Source organism: Manis pentadactyla, chromosome 6 (genome assembly GCF_030020395.1).
Source record: "Manis pentadactyla isolate mManPen7 chromosome 6, mManPen7.hap1, whole genome shotgun sequence".
NCBI classification, from domain to species: domain Eukaryota; kingdom Metazoa; phylum Chordata; class Mammalia; order Pholidota; family Manidae; genus Manis; species Manis pentadactyla.
In genome coordinates this window covers 104,543,482-104,564,432 of record NC_080024.1, presented here as the reverse complement: position 1 = coordinate 104,564,432, position 20,951 = coordinate 104,543,482, and the positions used below count along the sequence as shown (strand labels likewise).

General features: G+C 42.3%; 1 protein-coding gene across 5 annotated transcripts in view; it reads right to left on the bottom strand.

Moving 5' to 3' along the window:
• Window positions 1-802: 802 nt before the first annotated feature.
• Window positions 803-20,951, bottom strand: part of ZNF521 (zinc finger protein 521) — a 273,380-nt gene continuing 253,231 nt past the window's right edge. For all 5 annotated transcript variants that reach the window (XM_036902571.2, XM_036902565.2, XM_036902568.2 and 2 more), the window contains one exon: window positions 803-1,612. In XM_036902571.2, the coding sequence (XP_036758466.1) occupies window positions 1,583-1,612 (30 nt within the window). In that variant the 3' untranslated portion in view covers window positions 803-1,582. The remainder of the gene's footprint in view (window positions 1,613-20,951) is intronic.

The following is a 20,951-nucleotide window of genomic DNA, read 5'->3' as shown; positions in this document are numbered from 1 at the left end:
AAGAGGTCAAAAGAGTCATGGTGAGTGAAATATTTGAAGTATGATGTGGTTGAATGCCTGTTAATATCACATATATTTACCAATTTTGACTAAATATATTAGGACTCAATTTACACATTGCTGTTCTCTTCTTTCCAAAAAAAGGAAAAAAGCCTCTGAAATTAGAGCTCTTATGCATTCACCATTCTGTGGCAGGCTGTGGTGCCAGAAATATTCCAGAGACACCCCACACCTGCGTGAAGGCCAATGGCCAGGCTGTGTCCCCCCTCCCCTCCCCCTTCCCGCAGCCGCCACACCCGGCTAAGGCCGGGAGGCGGAGCGCTTCGAGAAGAGCACGCTGGGAGTCAGTGCCTGGGTTGCACTCTGACAGCCCCCGGCTCCCTGCTCTGTGCTTTGTCTTCTGAATGAACAAAGCTGCTTCTTAAGTACACATACGCCAAACTGCCTCTCAAATTGCAGCCATCTACTTTGAGTTCAGATTTGCACAGCACGACATGAATTGGGCTGCAAATTATGCAGAAAACAGCCATCACATCCATCTGTGATGTCAGAATCCTCCATACAACGTGACCTGGTAGTATCTGAGAGAGTAGACGTATATTGGGTCCGATTCCTTCCCTTTGCGGTAAGACGGATCTCCTCCCAAGCGGCATTTGGCCCAGTGTGAAAAGGTTAAATATGATTGAGATTACGCCTGTGATAAGCTCAAACGCAGATTTCATTTCCAAGGGTGCAGGCAATTAGATTTTTTTTTAAAATGGTAGTCCCTAGAAAAAGAAAACACAACAAATACACTCGTACCTAATGGTAAACTGAATTTATTTCCTCTTGGAAAACAATTCCAGTAATCTCCAGGTTCAGACCGCAGAGTAAACATTAATAACAGTAACATACAGGTTAGTTCAACTGATTCAAGAATTTGGCTGTGTGAAATCATTAAGGAAAACCTTGAACACTCAAAGCTTCAAATGTATCCAGGAAAAAAAAAAATTCTTTGACCGTCTACATAACAACTATTGCATATATAGTGATGCTATCTGTCACACGGCAAGGCTTACAAATATATATACGGGCCTTATCCAGCTGCGGGGTTCTGTTGTGTGAGAATATCTCTTTGTGGTTTGCGAGAATCTTCAGCAATAAAAAATAGTCTTGGGTTTAACTGTTGATAAACCAAAAGAGAAATTCTAGGCTTAAGTGTAAATAAAAGGAAGTCCAAATATTGTGTCATGTGTGACGTAGTTGTTTTAATCTATCTTCCTTGAAAATACTTTCTCTTAAGCCATTTTGCTCACATTTTTTTTTTCATCTTGCCTGAATAAGGCCCAAGTCCACTTGTCTTTATAAGACCATTTTAGTATCAGACGACATAATACATGTGCAACACTTTATATACAAGGAGTCTATCCGGTGCTCAAAAGTTCAAACACATGAACATCCAACAGTTTTGATAATACAAGTTTTATGGTACAATACAATGTTTCTGAATAATATACATTAACAATGAGAGTTTCGTGCAAAGAGTAAAACATGTTCCCTTTTTGTGCCACAAAAGTAATTCGCCTTGAGAGACTGTACGTCACTAACTGCTGTGTTGAGTCATCGTATGATTCTGAAATGAAAAAGAAAGAGGGGGGAAAACCTTAAGTGACTGTATTTTCATCGGACCACGTATCTGTAAATCCTGAGCGATTCTAATGATGAGACTGACATGCTTTTGCACACCAATGAGTGGTGCCCGTGGGGCCGCCTCCTACCTGTGTCCAGGGAGTACCAGGAACGAGAGGCAGGGCCCTGGGCCTCCGCAGGTGAGAGGATTGGCCCGCATCTTCCCTTTTCTCTGCCTCCCCATGCCTGCCCAGAATACCCTCCCGTCTCCACCATCTCTTCTTATCAAATGTGACCTGTTTTTCTTAGACCAAAGTAGTACTCTTTTAACAGTTTTATTTATCTGTGTGCTATTTCCATTGATTACATGTGCTTTTGTTCTAATCACTCTGAGATAGTGAACATCTCGACAGGAGAGGCCCTATCTGTCCCTGAATATGGGCTTTAAAGGCAGGAGCTGTGTGGCCGACAGCTACGTGGACAGAATGGGCAGCAAGCCGACCAGTGCAGCCTGCAGCCACCCCCCAGCCCCAGCAGAAGCAGACTTTTTGTTGGGTTTTGGTAGTCTGCTCTCCACCCACACAGCATGTCTCCTTGCTGAGGGAACAACCTCTTTCCAAACTGTTGAGAGGCCAGCTGGTATACCTGGGCCTATGGCCTGCATGGCGGATGGTCCCACACCCACAGGGCATTCATTCCCAGCCTCACCTGGATACGAGCCTGATCATTTCTACCTTCCTGCCTCTGTATTTCTCCTGAGTCATGTTCTCCCACCTCATCTTGTACACACACCCCATCCCTTCTAATCAGAACCTTGAAGCCCATCTCAAAATACTACAACTTCCATGTTTATCCTATGTACGACTGGTTTCTCCCTTCCCTGACATCCCCCTGTATTGTGCACTGCTGATTAGCACACATCTTCTGGTTATTTGCAGGCCAGGCCCTCTCTCTGTGTCAGTAACACAGGCATTCATTCATTCATTCATTCATTCATTCACAAGCATCTGTCAAACACTTGGATCACCATCTGGCACTACGCACGGCACCATGTGCTCATAAAGAGGACCTGGCCAACTGCATGACTGAGCAACTGGGCAAGGGCTACTGAAGGGAAAGGATGGTTTCTGCCTTCATGACCTCAAAGTGCTCACTGTCTAAAGAAGAAAGTCACAGGGGCATAAAATGGTACAGCAATATGGCAGGCTTATATTAGAAATGAATACAAAATTGTCATGGCTGCACCTGATCCTTCCTGGCCTTCGGGGAAGGCTTTGCAGTGGAGGGAATGCATGACATTCTAGCTGAGGCTGGAAACATGAAGGCATTTGGGATGCAGGGAGGGCACTCCAGGCCAAAAGGCCCACACGGGTAGAGGCAGTGAAGCAAGAATATGCAACGTACGTTTGTGGACCTGCAACTTGCTTAGATTGGTTGGAGGCCTCTAGATGGTCCTGCTGCATCTGAGACAGAAGAAGGCGGGTAGTTTGGGCCAGATTATGAAGAGTCTTCTGTCCCTTGCTGAAGAGTTCAGACTGTCTTGTAGATGAAGAGGAGCTGTGGAAGTTTTTAAGCAGTGGGCTTTGTCTTGGAGATCTCTGCTAGCTTTTCATCTCCTACAACACCTAGCAAAATGCCTGCTCAGTGAATCTGTGCTGAACAACAAGAAGCTTCCCCAGTCAGGGCTGAGAACACCAGTGGGGGAGACGGGAGACTTGTCAAGAACACCCAGGTTTCCCGTTCCCTGTTTCAAATTCAGCCCATTGGTGAAGACTGATAACAAGTACTAATGATGAGGAACATTACTTTAAGCTCTGTTATTTAAAACATTTCTAATTTTTATGTTACTTTGTTTTTTTTATGTACTTTAAAATAGTACTTATACTATTTTAAGATAAGCTGGAGTTTTTTTTCCTTAGTGGTAGCAGCCTAACTGCATAGAAGAGCAAACTATTTTTATAGCAACTTTCTTTTTTCTTGTATTGATTAAAAATAATTCTGAAAATTGTTTTTCACCAACAGGTAGACAGAAGGAATAATCAAAATACTGAATAGACTAAAAAAACTTAATTTCCTTAAAAATCAACACAATTCTGATCAGAGAGGTCATAGGCAATATAAAAGTGCAATTACTCAAACATACCATCTAAGCTTTCTCAGACTGTCTTCCATAGAGTCAAGTTTGATCATGTAGTTAAGTTCTTATTTTAAAAAGAAAAGAACAAAAAATACAAGTCATGACAGCTGTTATCTAAATAGGATACTGACAGAGGATGGCAGATATTTTTAAAACTATAATCAAAGTAAAATCATAATCTGTTTAATAATATTATTTTTAAATGTTTAAGTGCTTACAGTAGACATTCCACACTCATGGGGATTCTAGAGGCTAATAAAGAAAGACATATTGCAGTCTTTCCAGTGTTTTTCTGTGGGTTTATATTAAGATACTACAAAACAAGAACCTAACACAAACTGGCCATAGTAGTTTGTGAGAGTTGCATTTGGATGCTTTCATCTTAAGCCAAAAGCCATGTAAGTCTCCTAAGAGTGCAAAGAAACCAACAAATAATATGAATCACTTATTGCAGCAGATTGAAGTTACTACTGTAAAGGAGTTAGGCTTTGCATATTAAGAGAGAAGAATACAAATCATTTGAGAGGACAACAGTAATTGTGTAATTCAGCTTATACAAAAATCAAGGGCTTCAATATAAATAACAGCTAAATGGGAAATCTGGCATGAAAAATGGTAAAGACAGAATGTTCTCTTGATGTGAAGATGTCTGCATACCACTGAAATCACTTACGTTCATTTTCTTTTTTGCTCCAGCTCAACTGAGCATAGGACAGGGTCCCTAGTCACACATCTGCCATTGGCAGTGACTCTCAAGCTGGGGAGAGGGCGTATTCCTATACGGTCCTGGGAAATAGGCTAATGGGCACTGAAAAAAATGGCCTCCAGGACCAGCCCTGAGGATCCCGGGATGTGTCTGTTCCCCTCCCGCCCACCGCATTCTTAGTCATTGAAAGCACAAATGGCCCGATTTCGTTTTCTCAAGGAATGGCTGACGCACTGCACGGGTTACGCACTGCACGGGTTATGGGGCTGGCTCCTAGGGGTTGCGGAGAACAGGCGCGCAGCGACAGTGTCCAGACCTCACTGAACATCTTCTGGGAAGAGAAGTAAGACGCTGCTTCATGGGAGCCCTCCATGGGTTTTGTTTCATGTTTTTGTTTTTTAAATCATAGATATCATTTCTTTAGAAAGGGACACAGAGCAAGCGGGCAAGATGTACGGTAAACAAGAGCAGAGACCCGGAGCGCGCGCGCCCTTGCCAGGCCTCTGCCCTCCCACGGAGCCACCGGGTCACTGCGGACCCAACGCGGCTGCGCAGGCGGGGTAAGGGCCGCCCCGCCGCCAGCTGAGCAGGCTCCTCGGGGTAAATTTTCTGCTCTGCAGGTCTGGAGGAAACCACTACACTGGAACAAAGCAGTGGGTCATCTCACCAATTTTACACAGCAATTCAGTCCCAGAGTACTTAAACGCAATGACAAGTTAAGAGAAAAAAATATCTGTTCCAATGAAAGGAAAGTGTTTTACATAATCGAGAACACTGGTGCAACATTGACAAGGTGAGGGAGGGGTGACGACAGAAAAGGAAGGAGGAAGAGAAGAAAACTTCTGTAATCCCACAGAGCGCCATATTATACTCTACAAAAAGCCATCTCTCGGAGACCCTATGTCTAAGTAACCGAAAATTGCAAACCATTAATCCCAGTTATGAACAGTTGTTTTACACGACGCGGGCTTGTGTTAAAAAAAAAAATCAAATCTATAACACACCTTAAACTTAAAAGAAGATCTATCTAGGTATGATGTCTTAATAGCCAGGTTTCAAAAAAACATTCTCTTTTCTGTAAAGGTCCCCTTTTGGAAGGAGTGTGCTCTTTTTTTTCTCTACAATGTGAAATTAAACTTAGCTAAAAAACAGATGAGGATCTTAAAAAGTTCCTTCTAGCACTATGTATTTCTTTTAAAATATGAGATGCCTTTCATTTTATAGGACTGGAATTCTCATTTGGGGCTTGGCACACTCTAACAAATGATTAATTCAGCCTCCTCCTTTCTGAGAGATGACCACATTTACTGGTCAAATGGTTTAATCCTACTTAAAATGCCATCCAAGAAAAACATTTAAAAATAAAAATAAAAACCCATGATCCCCTGAAATTGTTCACCTTGGCTAAGCTAGCTCGTTTTCCTGCGACTTCAATGTGACTTTGAATATTTGCACCTATATCAACGATGAAGTTAAGCTCTGGAGGAAAGTCAAGGAGAATCTACCTTCCCAGGGTGGAAAAATTAAATCCTCCCCCCCAAAAAAATATTGTGTCCAGTTTTCCCTCACTTGTCCAGTATTTTGGCAGAGACCACATCTTGTCTGTGTCGGTATCCCTCTGTCGGCATTGGCGAAATGCTAAGCAGCAATGATAATAACAGTAAAAACTGTGTTTGAATGGAAGTTTTGTCAGATGTGTTGATTCAAATGTTAATCATTTTTACCATGACTTGTCTATTTATAGCCCTTTGTCTCAAACAAATTCTGACAAGCTTTTAAAACTAAAAAAAAAGAGCGACCCAGCACGCTGTTTTACAAAGGAATGAAAAAAAAAAAAATAACAGGCTTTCCACTAATTCACCATGCCATTAGAATCCCGAATTTAAACTGCAGTTGTATTCAATTTAAATGAGATGTTTTCCAACCAGATGAAATAGTAGGTAATTGTGGCTCTGCAACAATGCAAGGTGGATGAAATAAAAGAAATATAAAGATTAAACGTGGCTGTTTCTTCCAACAGATGGTGACAGTACCAGGGCAGCATGTAGCTTTTTCTTTAGTTGAAGAACGCAAACATCCGTACTCAGTCATCACTGATTAGCTAATTATATCACCCTTCCTTTTATCACTAGAGATGGGCCTTTATCTGTAACCACTATGGATAATCCTTGTGCCCTTATTTTTCTAGAAGCATCTTCCAGGACACACACAGTCGCACAGTTCGAGGCTGCAAAGAGAATTTTACATTACTATCCACCTTTAAGCGCTACTTTTTTATTTTTTACTTTTTTTAAACAAAAGCAATTGGTTTCCAACAGTCTGGATAATAAGTCTTTTGACCTGCATTCTTCTTTGACCCATTAAGGTCACCCCTGTGCTCGGGCATATAGCTGACTTAGGAAATGCCTGCAAGTCCTACATTTCATCTCCTGCCCACTCAAAATAAAGCTTTCTTTAAATGTGTCTGTACGGGTCCCTGAAGGCCAAAGAGGCATCCCTGTAGTGGGCAATGGAGGGACAGAAGCGTCTGCCTTTATTAATGAATGCAGACCATTATGAGTCTGGCTGGCTCCTTCCCTGTTCCCAGAAGCATATACTGTACGTGACTTAAAATGCTAGAATATTGACACAAAGCAAGCCGGGCACCCCTAAGGAAAATTACTCCTTGGATATAATGTAGGCTCGTAACAGCTATTAGAGTACAAAATAAAACCCTCCGGGATCAAACTGACATATACCGCATTCTACCTAGTCCTCAAACATTAGAAGAATTTCTTTGTGAAGGCATTCTCAAGGACAGCATTACACTGACTTTTGTAGCAATCTGCAACAGCTTTTTGGCTTAGAGCTTTTAGTAGTAAATCTCGGGTTTGAATCAATATAACTACTATATCTTCCACATTAATCAATACATTTGGTTCAATACATGTTCTATTAAATTATACTTTCTAATCAAGATTTTTACATTTCCACCCTCTTGCTTTTTCATTCCCAACTTCTTTTGCTAGTGAAATAGTTTTAAAAGTGTACACAGCTCATGATGATAGGATACTGGGTTATTTCCCCCATATGACAGAGAAAAAAATACGATGGCAAACGGCAGTCTTTAGACATCTTAATATGGTGAATGGGGGTGTGAATATCATAAATTAACATTTTCAATGTCTACACAACTGCAGAGGTATTTATAGTTTTAAATTAATTAAAAGTGAATTACTGCAGCTCTGGAAGTACCATTAAGGATGTTCTAAAATTACACTGAAGACCCAAATCACTCAAAAGTACCAATTAGACCCCATCTTACCACCCCAAAGTTGCCATTATCCATGAACTATATACTCCCTGGCTGTCTCAAAAAATATGGGTAATTGTGTTTTTGGGGTCCTTACCTGGTAAACATTAGGAACATACATGTGGGCATGTGTATTTTTTGTGAGATGTAGTATAGACAAAAATGTAATATTTCCTGAAGTGCATTGATAATCTAAAAATCACATTCATACAACGGATTTCCATAGCTATGGAAGTTGACTCATAATTTTTACTTGGGGAGAATTTAATTTAATGTATTTATTTAGGTAGGCTTTACTAGGTTCTTGTATTTTGACATAGCAATGGCATTTCAGAAATTGCCATGATATGCTTTTGGCTCTCTCTTTAATGCCATGAATGGTGCATTTATGACCATGTTTGCACTGACAGAATTTCCCTTTTTATTTTTTCATATGGTAATGTCATCACCATGAACTTACAGAGACACTGATGCATTTTCTTTTGACATTTAACAGTTCACGTATTAAAAGCACTTTCTGGATGACACTAAGCTATATTAAAGCAAAAGGTGAAATGGCACCAGAAGTGATCAGAAAAATACAATATATTAAAGACAGAAAGGACTATTAGGTTATTAGTTTGTCCCCTGGCTGGAACATAATTGCTTTATAAAGTTTATACTCCAGGCCAATTTTAAATGGTTCTGGCAGATTTAAATGGTTCACACCTCCAATAGGAAATGATTGCACATGTAATAGGCCTCACTGAAGAACCTTTTTGTTGTTGTTACTTGTTGTTCCCTGGATTTTCATACTAAAGAAGCCTAGAAGAGGGTGTCCTGAGAGAACCCTAAAGCATGTGGACATTGGCATGTTCAGGAGTTTATGTTCAGAAGCCTTGACCATATATTTGTATCATACAGTTCTTCTATCTCATCCAAACTAACCCAAAAGACAATCCAGTAAGCTATACTCATTATATACAATATGTCATTTAACTGCTTTGTTCTACAGAGAAGTTTACAAATTAAACAGATTCTAGAAGGCCAGTGGGACTTGCCTTTCAACAGGGTTTCCCAGCCTCTGCACCACTGACATGTTGAGCTGGACAGCTCTCTGTTCTGGGGGGCTGTCCTGTGCACTGAAGGGTGTTCAGTAGCATTTCTAGCCTCTATTGACAACAAGCCAGTGGTACCTTCTCAGTCATGACAACCAGTAATGTCTCTAGACATGGCCACATATCCCCTTATGGAAAAAAATTCACCCCCAGTTGAGGACCACTGCTTACAGTGTTGGGAGGACATACTAAGCTTGCTGTGCCATGCCGAAGTGCACTGCTCAGTCTTCATTCTAAGAGGTATCTTCCCATCAAATAACAAAAAAAAAAAAAGAAAAAGAAAAAACGGATAGCAGAGGCACACATATATACCACATGGAACTAAACTGTATGGCATTTTAAAATACAGTCAATGGATAAGAATGGGCAATTGTTGAGAAATTGGAGGAAGATTTTTTTAGATGTATCATAGATGGCATTGCTTGTGTGGAGAACTGAGTCCCTCCCAACATGTCCACTCATTAAGCAATTTACTAGGACCTTCCATCTATCACCAGTGAACAAAGGTGGTACATTTTAGTGACAATTAATCAGTGAGGCTGTAGGAATATTTGCAATCTAATGAAGTACAAAGGGACCCACATAATAAACTCCAAACATATTTGAAGTAAGGAAACAACTGTCTACTTTGAGTGAACTGGAAGAGTCCACCATCCTTAATTTGCTGTCTTGATTCAATAGCAGGAGTCAACCATACCTGTAAGTAATGCATCAGAGAACCAAAGAAATGGTTTCAGGGCTGGAAGGTCCTAGCAGCATGTGTTCCAATAGCTCATTTTATAGACAATGAAGTTAAGTGCCGGGGAGTTTAAGCCGACTTCAGCAGTCTCATAGCGACGCCTGTGGTTGAACTGGCTTTGCGCATGAAGCAATCGCTAAGCGGTGTTGGTTATTATGTTCTAATCCCGAGGCCAGACCAGCTGCAGAGCTGACAGACGCTCACCATTAGGGGGCAGGGTGCTATGTGCCACAGAGAAAGGGTGCCTCACCTCCTGTGAAAGGCACAGTTCTTGGAGAAGACATCCTTGCCTGGGACTGGAGATGAGGATAGGAGGTTGGAAGGATCAAGGGATTCCAGAGAAAGGGCATAGGTGTGGGTCAGGCTGAGGGTCACAGAGGGTGGGGACTGGTTAGGACTCAAACTGTGGGGCTGAAGATCCATCAGGCTGGGCAGGAAAATAAGGTGTCACTTCAAAAAGAGCCTATTTTCACCACACGTGCTCTTTTTCACAACATCAAACCAAGATGGGAAGGCCTATGGTACTTAAACATGTCACAAGAATACCCACCTAATTAGCCAGGCTTCGTCTAACGTGAGTCTCCAGGATTCTCAGCAAAGACTGATTTTTAAAGTAATGCCAAGTCCAGTTGCTAATGTAAGACAATTCCTAGGATTTTGTCAATTAAGCATTACAGGGACATAAAACACGTCACTCTGCTCCATCAGCTTAAAAATGAAAAATACTGCTGCTGATGGGACATATATGGGAAATGGTTAACAATTCTATTTTTTATTAAGAACTTAAGAGTCAGTAGTAAAATTCCAGCCACTAGCTGACCATTGTTTGTTTTGCATACCTGACAGGCTTGAAAATTTCCCTTTTTGGACCTAATCACAATGCACGCTATCTATCATGCTGAGAAAAAAAGGTGCCAGATTGGTGGAATAGCCTACGAGCGAAATGGCCACTGAAATACATTAAAAGTATACAGTTTATTTTTAAAAGAAAATAATGAACTGAAACTACCTGTTTACATGCCATGAGCCAACAAAAAATTTAAATCAAATCATACAAAGCCAGCAAAAGTGAAAGAAAGGCTGAAGCTTAAAGATTTGGTTCAGATTCTAGAAGTGCAGGATTCAGTGTATTGTGGGACAGAAGGCTTTGATAGGCAATACAGTCTAATAAGATATTCAGGGATTAAGTCAGTGCTTCACGGACAGATGTGTCCATGTGCCAGTTGCTTCTAAGCTTTAATTTTTCCCCCTGCAATGTTTAATTTATCACACTGGCGCTTCCTAAACTAGAACATCTGTAAACAAGGTTAAGAATGACCTCCTTCCAATTTTACATCTGTGAACAATGCCCCTTCTTCGTGCTCTAATTTTAGATACCTTAAGGATAAATAAATCTGTGGAAGGAAGAAATAGGAAGGCTTGTCTGATGCTGTAATGTGTTCATCTTGGGCAAATACAAATTTCCTCTCTGCCTGGCTCTTGATGCCCACAACCAACTCTTGATGTTCAAGCCATAGTCAGGCATCCCCTTCCTGGTCAAACACAATTAAACTAACTTCTGCTAAATATTTAACAGCCTTGTGTAGTAATAGTGGCAAATAATGGGAGCTTAAATTGATAACTACTCAGAAATGTCCTCTTGCAAACATTACCAATTTCCCGCTCCTCCTTTTTCTCCTAGACTTTGAATCCCAGCGGTTTTTTAAAAGGACTCAGTAAAATGACCCATAGGCACATTCCTTGGCCCACGATCTTGCAGTAGAGGTGGGCTGTTTTATTGTCAGCTGCCAGCTGCCACCAGTATTACTTATTTCACTTCCGCTTTTGAAATCCATTGAAATTTAAAGTTATAGACCAGAAAGCTGATGGAGCAGAGCAGGGCATTGATTTAAAAACTGACTGGCAGGCTTAGGATTTAAACTCTGGTCCACTAGATTCAAAAGGTCATCTGATTAGAATGGGAGAAGCACCAGGCATTGTGATTTATATTCAAAGGGTAACCTTTGTAGGGAGAAAGAGGTAGCAAGGACTCTTTTCTGCTTTCCACTTGATTTGGACAAGGATTCCTGTCCACCAAATACCAATAATTATGAAAAACAGTTTATTGAACTTGGGCAAAAAGCCAACAGAATGCCACTTTCTTGCAGTGTATTATTTCTTTTATTAAAAACACTGCTACACTCTCTAGGAGGGAAACTCACATTAAGAGTAAGTCAAACATGTTATAAATCATTAAGAATAACAGGAAAAAGTCTTTCCCTATCATAGGCAACTACATGCTTGTCTACTAGTCCATTTGCTCTAGTAAATATACGTAATAAGAATAGAACTGTGAAAGGGCAATGTATTTACAGAATTAAACTGTGCATGAGCCTGCATGTGCGAGCATGCGTTCACAGGAGCACAGCCATGCTTCAGCGGGATGTTGGCATGGGCATGTGCTGTGGCGGGGAGGGGACGGTTACCTCCATGTGGAGGTTCCACAGGTAAAATCCCTGGGGTTTGCTTTTGATCTTTCTGTCCCTCAGGGCTCACAGTGCTGCCTGGAGACGGCAATTGGAAGGAGCCCAGAGTAGCCCTTGTTTAAATTCTAAGAAAGTCCTTTAACACTCTAGTATTTCATCAGCCTAATTCTATTTGGCTATCTCTCATTTAAAATGTAAAAAACCCCACCTAGTTTGGAGAAAGGAGGAAGAATCTCACATTCAGGTTGGGTGCTTGTTTCCTGCTTGCTCACTTTCCCTTCTCCTGCCTGTTTTGTGAACTGTAGAAAGTTTCAAGCCCCCTTTCTTCAACAATCTCCTGGCCCCCTGAAATCATCCGTGTTTATTTAGCCAGTCCACACAGGCAAGGGGCAAGGAAATCAGGATGCTTTGGGACATCTCGCGTCCTATCTTGAGCCCTGTTAGGTCTTAAGATAAATTCGTGTTTTCTCCTGTCTGTCATGTCCTGTCTCAGAATCTTTCAGGTATTAAGATGGCAAAGCTGCCCTCACTCTTTGCCAAGCCAGGAAAAGCCTCTATTTGCTTCAGAAACCCACACATTACACCCCTGTTTGTTTCCCACTTCCTGGGCCCCTTTCCGGACACGGCTCTGAGGTCTCTGTGGGACGGTCTCTTCCCTCTCAGGGTGCAGGGAGCTACTAGAAAGACAGCCCTTAGTTCTCCCACACAGAGATGTGCTGTAGCTATGGTGAGAGTAATCTATAACCCTCACATCCTTATATAATTTGCTACTCCAAGTTAATTTTAATTCATTACAATAAAGCAATATAATTAAAAATATAAAAACTCTTTAAAGTGAAGTATTTAACGTGATCCTGGAAGAAAGACAGCTCTGACTAAGAGGGCCAGGCAGCAGGCACGGTGCGCGCACACACAAATTTAGAGGTGAGCTGTAAACACGTACACACAGCAATGCTGCCACACATAAAAAGCTGGGCAATGGGAAGCCTCCTGCTAATCAGTCCTCCAAGGAACCTGCCCTACACAAGTGGCACTTACTCTAATTTAAAGCCCTCACGCTTGCTTCAGTGTTGCAGAATTTATAAAAAAATAACTTCATTAAACCGCCTGGCACTTCAAATACAAACGTCAACCAGCCACAACACAGAAGGAGCTGGGTAAGAGGAAGAGAAATAGTCCAGAGAGTGCTTAGCTCAGATATTAAAATAAAGTCTGCATTTGGGCGCCCCTCTTTCTGACAATGCACAACTTTGCTTCACCAAGGACTCCTGCTACGCGGCTCTACTTCTGTCAGGAGGCCTGTTGCTCCTGTGAGTCTGCTTAATAACACTGAACATCCTTCAAAGTGCTTTGGCGAGCCATGTCACATGCAGAAATGCATCTGGCAGTACCTCAATGAAGGCTATTCAACGTGCCTTCCTGGTCTGCATAGGAGATTGATAGCAAGCTATTTCAGGTCCCATTTACCTGGATCTCTCTTTCAGACTCACCCACATTGTTGAAAATCTAGCATAAAAAATTTTCTTCCCTTCACCTGGTCTTCAACAAAGAGAGTAGTAATAAGGGTTAAGTGGAAACAATTTTTAGCATCCATGCATAGCCCCAGAGAAAAGTTGCTTTCACATCCTAAAACACACATTTTTAAGGACAATTCTTTTTCTCCCCTGAATCAAAGAATCAAAGGAACGCTACAGTAAAATAACTTCAGGCTAGATTCCTAAGCTACAATCCAGTTTGTGTAAGAACACATATCATTTCCTGCTGAACTGTCAGGGTCTTTCTCAAAATCATTTTTTTTTTGGAATGCAAAGGAAAGACAAATATAGAATCCTCTATAAAAACTCCAACCCTCTCAGAAAATACTTGTCCCACCCAAGTTGTACTAGGCCTTGTGATCTTGGGACATCTCAATAGCGAATGACTCTGTTCCTGTTTATCACTCAGGTTCAAATTTGTGCTAAGATTAAGCTTCAGAAAGAACAGAGTAAGTATTCAAAACTCTTGAAAATGGTCATCATGGATGAATAAGAGATAAATGACCCTTAAGGTGAAATCTCTGAAGGTGAATCTCTCCAAAGGCCAGTAACAGAAGATGTTTATCCCAGCTGCCTTTCAGCTGTGGCGTGTGGTTCTTGTTCCTGGTCAGGAGAGAGACTGGTCAGAAGGTGCCCTTGCCAGGCTGATGAGGGGACAGTTTGACACAATAGAGGCAATTGCTTTAATTATCAAAAAAAAAAAAGCAGTATGACATGATTCAAATTATTCCTAGGATAAACAAATATTGAAACAAATGAATTTGCTATCATCTTTATAAATTTGTTTTATAGTACTGAAAGCTTTTTTATATTCACATAATCCAATATATTGGTGAAAATAAGTTTGTGCTCTTTTTCTTCCCCACAAATAACATAGGGCTAATCAGATGGAATGAATGAACTAACTCAATTACGGTCAGCTTTATTATACAATAAAATATGGATTATTGATCTTGTGGAGTTGGAAATGCATGATGCAGATTCAATGAATGAAACTGGAAGATTCGAGTTTGACTATTTTTATTCACGCTTAAATCTACTAGAACTGTTTCCACTTTGGAAAAACCGGCAAAAAGAAACAACACTGACTAATTAAAGCCAGTACTTCCCAAGGGGACAAAAGAAAGGTTAAAACAGAGGGCCGGAAAGGGAGCCTGGGCAGGCCCCCCGCGGGGGAGGGAAATCCCTCATTACACTCCTACAACCGAGGGAAGAGAGAATGGGCAGGCTCTTTCTGTCTGCCTGTGGTGTTGTAAGTGAAAACTTATTTGGTAGACTGAAATTTACTTCATAGGCATCTTGCTACAAATCCAATCTCATCCTTGTAATAAGAATGAATGTGGTGTTGGCCTTTGTGCTTGTGAGGTGGACTTGTTTGAAATACAACACTGGACAGTCCTAGCAAAAGCCTCTGGTCTTTTAGCTCTTAAAAAAAGGTAATAACCCTGGTTAGAAAGAAAGCAGCTCTGAATATGAGGGTCACATGGAAAGGAACGCCTATGGTGCAAACACTAAAGGGAAGAAGGAAGTGAGGGCTGATGCTTGATGCATATTCACACACCTCGGTTCTGTCTCCCCGTTTCCCCTTATAGATCTGCCCCAAGATACTACAGCATGCTGATTGCTATTTGTACTCCGCTGCAAAGTGCAGACCAGACTGTCTCCTATATTCTTTATGAACTTATCACAGCTCTTCCCTACAGGGCAAACCTTCTTCCTTTGGACGAGGTTCACATCCTCTCCACCTTTCTGTGGGGCCAGAGCTGAGGGCCTGCCACATGGCAGCACAAACAAAAATACGCTCTTTTCTCCTCTATTTTTTAAAAAAGAGTACAAATGGGTTCTGTGTTTTGATAGGCATCCCTCCAAAACATAGGTAGCGTGCATGTGGCATGTTTTTGAAAAAGACTCCAATGAAAGGCAGGAATGAGGGATGCTAAACAATGCCACACAAAGTTGCAGACTGTTCGGCTACAGTCCAGAAAATGAATCCAATTTTTCATTCTGTCATTATAAATATTTCATTGCAAATGGTACTGATTTTCTGCAACTGTGGTTAAGCAAAGGGCCTCTGTGTGAATATTTAAGAAACAAAAAAAGGAGGAAGACAACAGAGAAGAAGGAGGGGGAATTAAAGGTTAGCAACCAATTAATTTCTTACTTTAAATGTAAAAGATTCGGGGAGAAATTCAACAGTGATGTAGTGTGTGGCTCAAAGAAGGAGAAGAAAAAAAACATTTACTCTGCTCTTCTTCTGACAGTTTCTCATAAAATATCTGCAGTCCATCTATCTTTTAGTACTTCAGGCTCCTCTGGAGAGCAGAAAATGGTGGTTTAAAGCTCACTTCAGTGCCAGTCTGCGGGAGATTGCTTTCCACAGGACCCCCGCTGATGGAGGCCTAGGGGAAGAGGCCCAGGAGTTATTCAATCAGCCCAAGACTCTGGGGCGGCTGGGGGTCCTTTGAGGGCTGATTATAAAGCTGCCCTCCTGTTGCCTGCCTCAGAACAGAATGAAATGAGCAGCCTCTTGCTGAGCAGATTCTGCAAGAAGGAATTTCACCTGTCATGGAGTTTGTCAGAATTTCAGGATTTATCTTGGTGCAAAATTAATAAAATACCAACCAGGATTTCAGGCTGACTACTCAGCTGTGTCATCTCAAAGTGATCTTTCACCCAAGGAAACGTGGACAGTGAGCCCAGCCATCCTTGCCCTACTTCTCCTTTGGGTGAGGGAGACGTTGTGACTAATACCACCCGGACATCAGGATGAGATCCTGAGCCAATTACATACAAGGCTGAAGTATGCGTGGGTGCTGCTGTCTTAATGTGGGACCTCTCACCTCGCCGCTGTAGTTCCAAATCCTCTTTGGAATAAGCCCAAGTCGGAAGCATAAAAAGGCCATTTCTGCAGTTTATAACACAGTAGGTCCCCTATGGCATGACATCTGTTAAATTCATACACTGGTATTTCAGGCTTGGGTTTGATTTAGCTTTTGAAAAGGACTACTAACAACGGACCATGTGAACAGAACATACTGTGAAACATGACACATTAATCTTTGGTCAGCTGTGAGCAAGGAGTGGTTTCTTCTTCTGGTATGCCATGCACCGCCCTCATGTCCTCTCACCCTTGGGATCTCAGCAGAGTGAGGATGGGACAGGGAGGGAAAACCTCCGGGCTTTGTGAGTTGGGGTTTGGCTGTCTCCGCTTTTTCCCCTGCAGAAGGTGGCACGCAGCACACAGATCACCCCAGCGATTTTAAGTGGGGTTCTGCAAAGCCCAGGGCTTGATCATTTGCAGCTGAGTCTTGGGGAGCCCCGAGGCAATTCTCTCCGGTCCTCGGTCCTAGGAGTGGGTGGCTTCCCCCCACAGCCCGGCAGTGCATGGGGCAGGGTTGGCACTCACGCCCCTGGCTGCTGGCCAGAGCATGCAAACATTTCTCAGGTTCGACTCTGGACTCGGGACTCCGGCTACGGGCAGGGTTAACTTGAATGGCCACGCACACTTCGTGTACATCCCTGGACCCCCACCACGCTCAGACCATGGGTGCCTCTTACTAATTGGTGATTGGCAGCGCATCCTTGGCTCCCAGAGCCTGCAACTGGTTTAAGGCAATTGCTGCTTCCCTGTCCATTTTTTAAACCACACTTTCTAAATGAGACATTAAGCAACACTGTAATGCATTCCTCCCAGCTCTTCTCCTAGGTAAATGACGATCTCTTTTGGAGAGCCACCTTTCCAAAAACAGTAGTAGCCAGATAATGTTAATGCTAAGAGATCTCAGAAAAGAGTGAGTGCGGGAGAGAGAAAGCTTGCAAGCGAAGGCACAGATGGTGGGTGGGGATGCAGGGTGCTCCCAGCAGGCTTCAGTGGAGACGCCTTAACTCCACAGAGGGATGAGGGCTTCCCACCAGCACCGTCATGAATTATGACTGAGTACGGGAGTGAGGTTTCAGGGCCTGGCGCACAGCAAACAGGCTCCTCTGTTTTCTTGCACAGCCACCTTTCACCCTTATAAACTCAACACACACAAAGCACACTGCTGATGTTTAATGGCATCACAGTAGCCTTTTATGTGTCTAGGAGGCACACAAACTTAGCAGATGTGCCCAGTGGTGTAAGTCAGATAATTATAAAATTAAGTTTTGGCAATGTCAAAAAGGACACCTTGTATGGGAGACTCGGGTTTCCAGTGAGAGATGGTTTTCCGCCAGCTGAGGAGCCGCATCAAAGCAGGAGGGGACCTCCAAGGAAAGATGCCAGGCTCCCAGACACACTGGGTACAAGGAAACAGCCTCCCTTTTGCAAACTTTCTCGTCCTCTTTCAGGGAAGCAGTTCACGTCCTTGTGAATTGGTTCCCCCACTCACTCATTCAATGAAGTTATCAATGAAGGAGGCCTGTTCTTTTAGGCAGTTTAGAATTTCACCACTTTTAAAGGAGTCGTTTACCCTGCCTTTCACTCTCGTTGAAGGCCTCAGAGTTGCTGTTCTAAATGACAGCACCGCGGGCACTGCTTTTAAGCGCTATTCATCTTGCCCGCCACATCTTCGGCTTTTACACAACACTGCTCTCTCTCCAATAAGGGGAACTTACTCCTTCTTAGCTGCAGGGCAGAGCTGTAGATTCACTGCAAATATAACAATAAAGGATACAAATGTGAATTCCTCTTAAAATACATGCTAGGCTCTGAAGCTGCCCTGCCTTAGCAAACTCGATCAAGAGCAGCCTATCAATCTTTCTCCAAATGCACAGCAACAGCTCATTTTGTGCAGCTGTCCAACGGATCACCACAACGATGGATCAGAAGATGCTGGAATGAATTCTTTGCTCATTTTAGGGGCTTTACACTGAAGCCCATGATTACCATCTTACTCTAATTGTCACAGCAGTAGGAGATGGAAGTGGTGTTTTCCAATAGTCAGATGAAAGTTTGTAAACACAAAGGGTCTATTCTTGGCACTTTGTCTCTGCAAATGTGAGCAAACTGATCCATGGGTAGAGCAAACATCTAAAATAGGAATACATGTGGGAATTCAACGCACTTCCCTGGACTGCAGAATGTTCTAGAAATTTGGATTTCCAGATCTTTCCAAAGGATCCGACTACAAAGGTGCTGAGACAGAGCTCTGTCTTGACAGGACAATCATGCCCGCAGCTTCTCGTTCCTAATGGAGGCAGATCTCCTGGTGCTCTGGCAGCAGGCTGTCTTGGCGACATGGAGGATGGCAGGGCCAGCAGAGCCCAGCCAAAGCAGAATGTGGCAGAGGTGATGAGCATTTCCAGGGGATGGGGAGGGGGGAGGCTGCGGAACTGGTCACAGTGCTCTTCAGTACACCCTAGCTGGATGCTACATAAAGTCGCACTGATGGCAGTTCAGAGATGGCCATCTGTTGTCAACTCTGGGCCAGACAAGAAAATAATGCAATGGCAGATCGCTAACAACAGGGCTGTTGGAGGGGGGAATGAGCCCTAGAATGAGGAGGTGGTGCTCCATCCTTTAATAGCAAAAACCAGTCATTGATATGAACATCAAGAAATTAATGGATGGAGAATTTTCAAAAACTGAGCTGGGGTGCTGTAGAAATGATTCAGATGTAAATAAAGCAGTTTTAGCTTATTGCAAGTACCTCTGTTGCCCTTACTTCAGTCATATTAACCACTTGATTCTTGAAAATTTGACTCCCAGGACACATGGTGAAGCAGTGAGGGCCAGATTTAGAAAAAGGTGAGCCCAGGTTGTGCCTCCAAGCATGCCCACACAGATCAGGCATTTATTGGTACAAAACGGGTAACTGAAAATGCATTTACTCATTTAGTCCGAATGAGTTCATTGTGACAATCATGTTCATGTATCTTTCGGTATGCTTGCTTAATTTCCAGATGCAGTTTTTATTAAAAAGCAAAATAAAGCTACCTCATCTTTAGATGCATTATGAATGCCATAACATTTTAAACTCCCTTCTCTGCTCAAGGAAATCCTAAGTTTGTGCTACTGCATAGATGCCAGGAAGCAAGAAGGGGTGGGGGGTAGGAATAGAAAGAGAGAGAGAGAGGAAAGCAGGGAGATGGTGGTAGGGGGTGGGGGGTCGGAGACAGAGGGTGAATGAATGAGTAACAGTCAAACTGAGGTTAGCCGTTCTCTATTTCTCTGTCCTATATGATTAACTTTCTGCCTTCAATGGTAAGGCCAATCAATCCTGATTGAATTATCCAATATTAGCAGCTGAAAGTGATCAAAAGTAATGATGAAAACATGGCACCAATCAATAAATCAATGCAAATGATTCAGTTCCTGGAGATCCGATCAAATAAAAGAGATAGATCAATTTAACCACTGAGCAAATTAAGTGGAAGTTGCTGTAGCACCAATTTACTTCAAAAGCCCTGCAGGCCCACAAAGCAGAGAAATGAGGTGTGTAGAAAAGGACCAGTTCCAGAAGCACATGCTCACTTGACACAATTTATATTCCTACAGATCTCTGAGTCTATGCAATGTGTTTAGAGGCTTCGATTTCAATAAAAGGTACACAGAAGTCCAGTGGATCTAAGGAAATGGAGAGCTAAGCTAGGAGGCACAGACCACCCAGGAAGAGGCAGGAAGTAGGCCCCCAACACTGACTGCCCTCCCAAAGGATCAATACAGAACCGGCGACGGCAGGCCCAGACCTGGTGATTGATGGGTACAGCTTTCCTGTCTGGGGGTCCCAAAGGAGGACAAGATGATAAGAGGCAAGGAAGGACAGGGCTATGAGTCTTGTAGTTGGAGGGCAGATAATAAAAGAAATTTCATTGATATATTGACATATTATATCATTGATATATCAAAATGACATAATGAAAGAAAACAGGACAATTGAAAAATATGGCAAAGTTGTGAGAAGATGAGTATGAGGGACAAAATAGCTTTAAAGGCACTTCCTTCAGATGTGCCGTGACGAGTAATATACATTTTCCATTCCTCTTGTTTACAAAGAGGATTTCAGCACGACTTGGAGAAAAAAATGAAGAGACAATAGACTAAAACAGACTCTTCCTCGCACCACACCCAGATGCCACTGTCTTTTAAGGAGGGGCAAGATAAACCTTTTTGTTTTTGCCACACGTCCTTAATTTGGGGGTGGGGGCAAGGGTCAGGTTGCTTTGAAGTACATTTCTGAAAGCAAATATAAATTTAGTTTTGTAATTATATGCTAAAAAGAAAACGGAAAGAAGCTCCAGACTCTTCAATCTCTTTGAAAAGATGAATGTTTGAAAATAAGAATTCTTACCTGGAAACCAATTAACATGAAACTATGTCAAAGTACGATTAATTGGGAAATTATTCTAGTGAACTCGAACAGAGAACTGAGGAAATTTCTGACCCGCATGG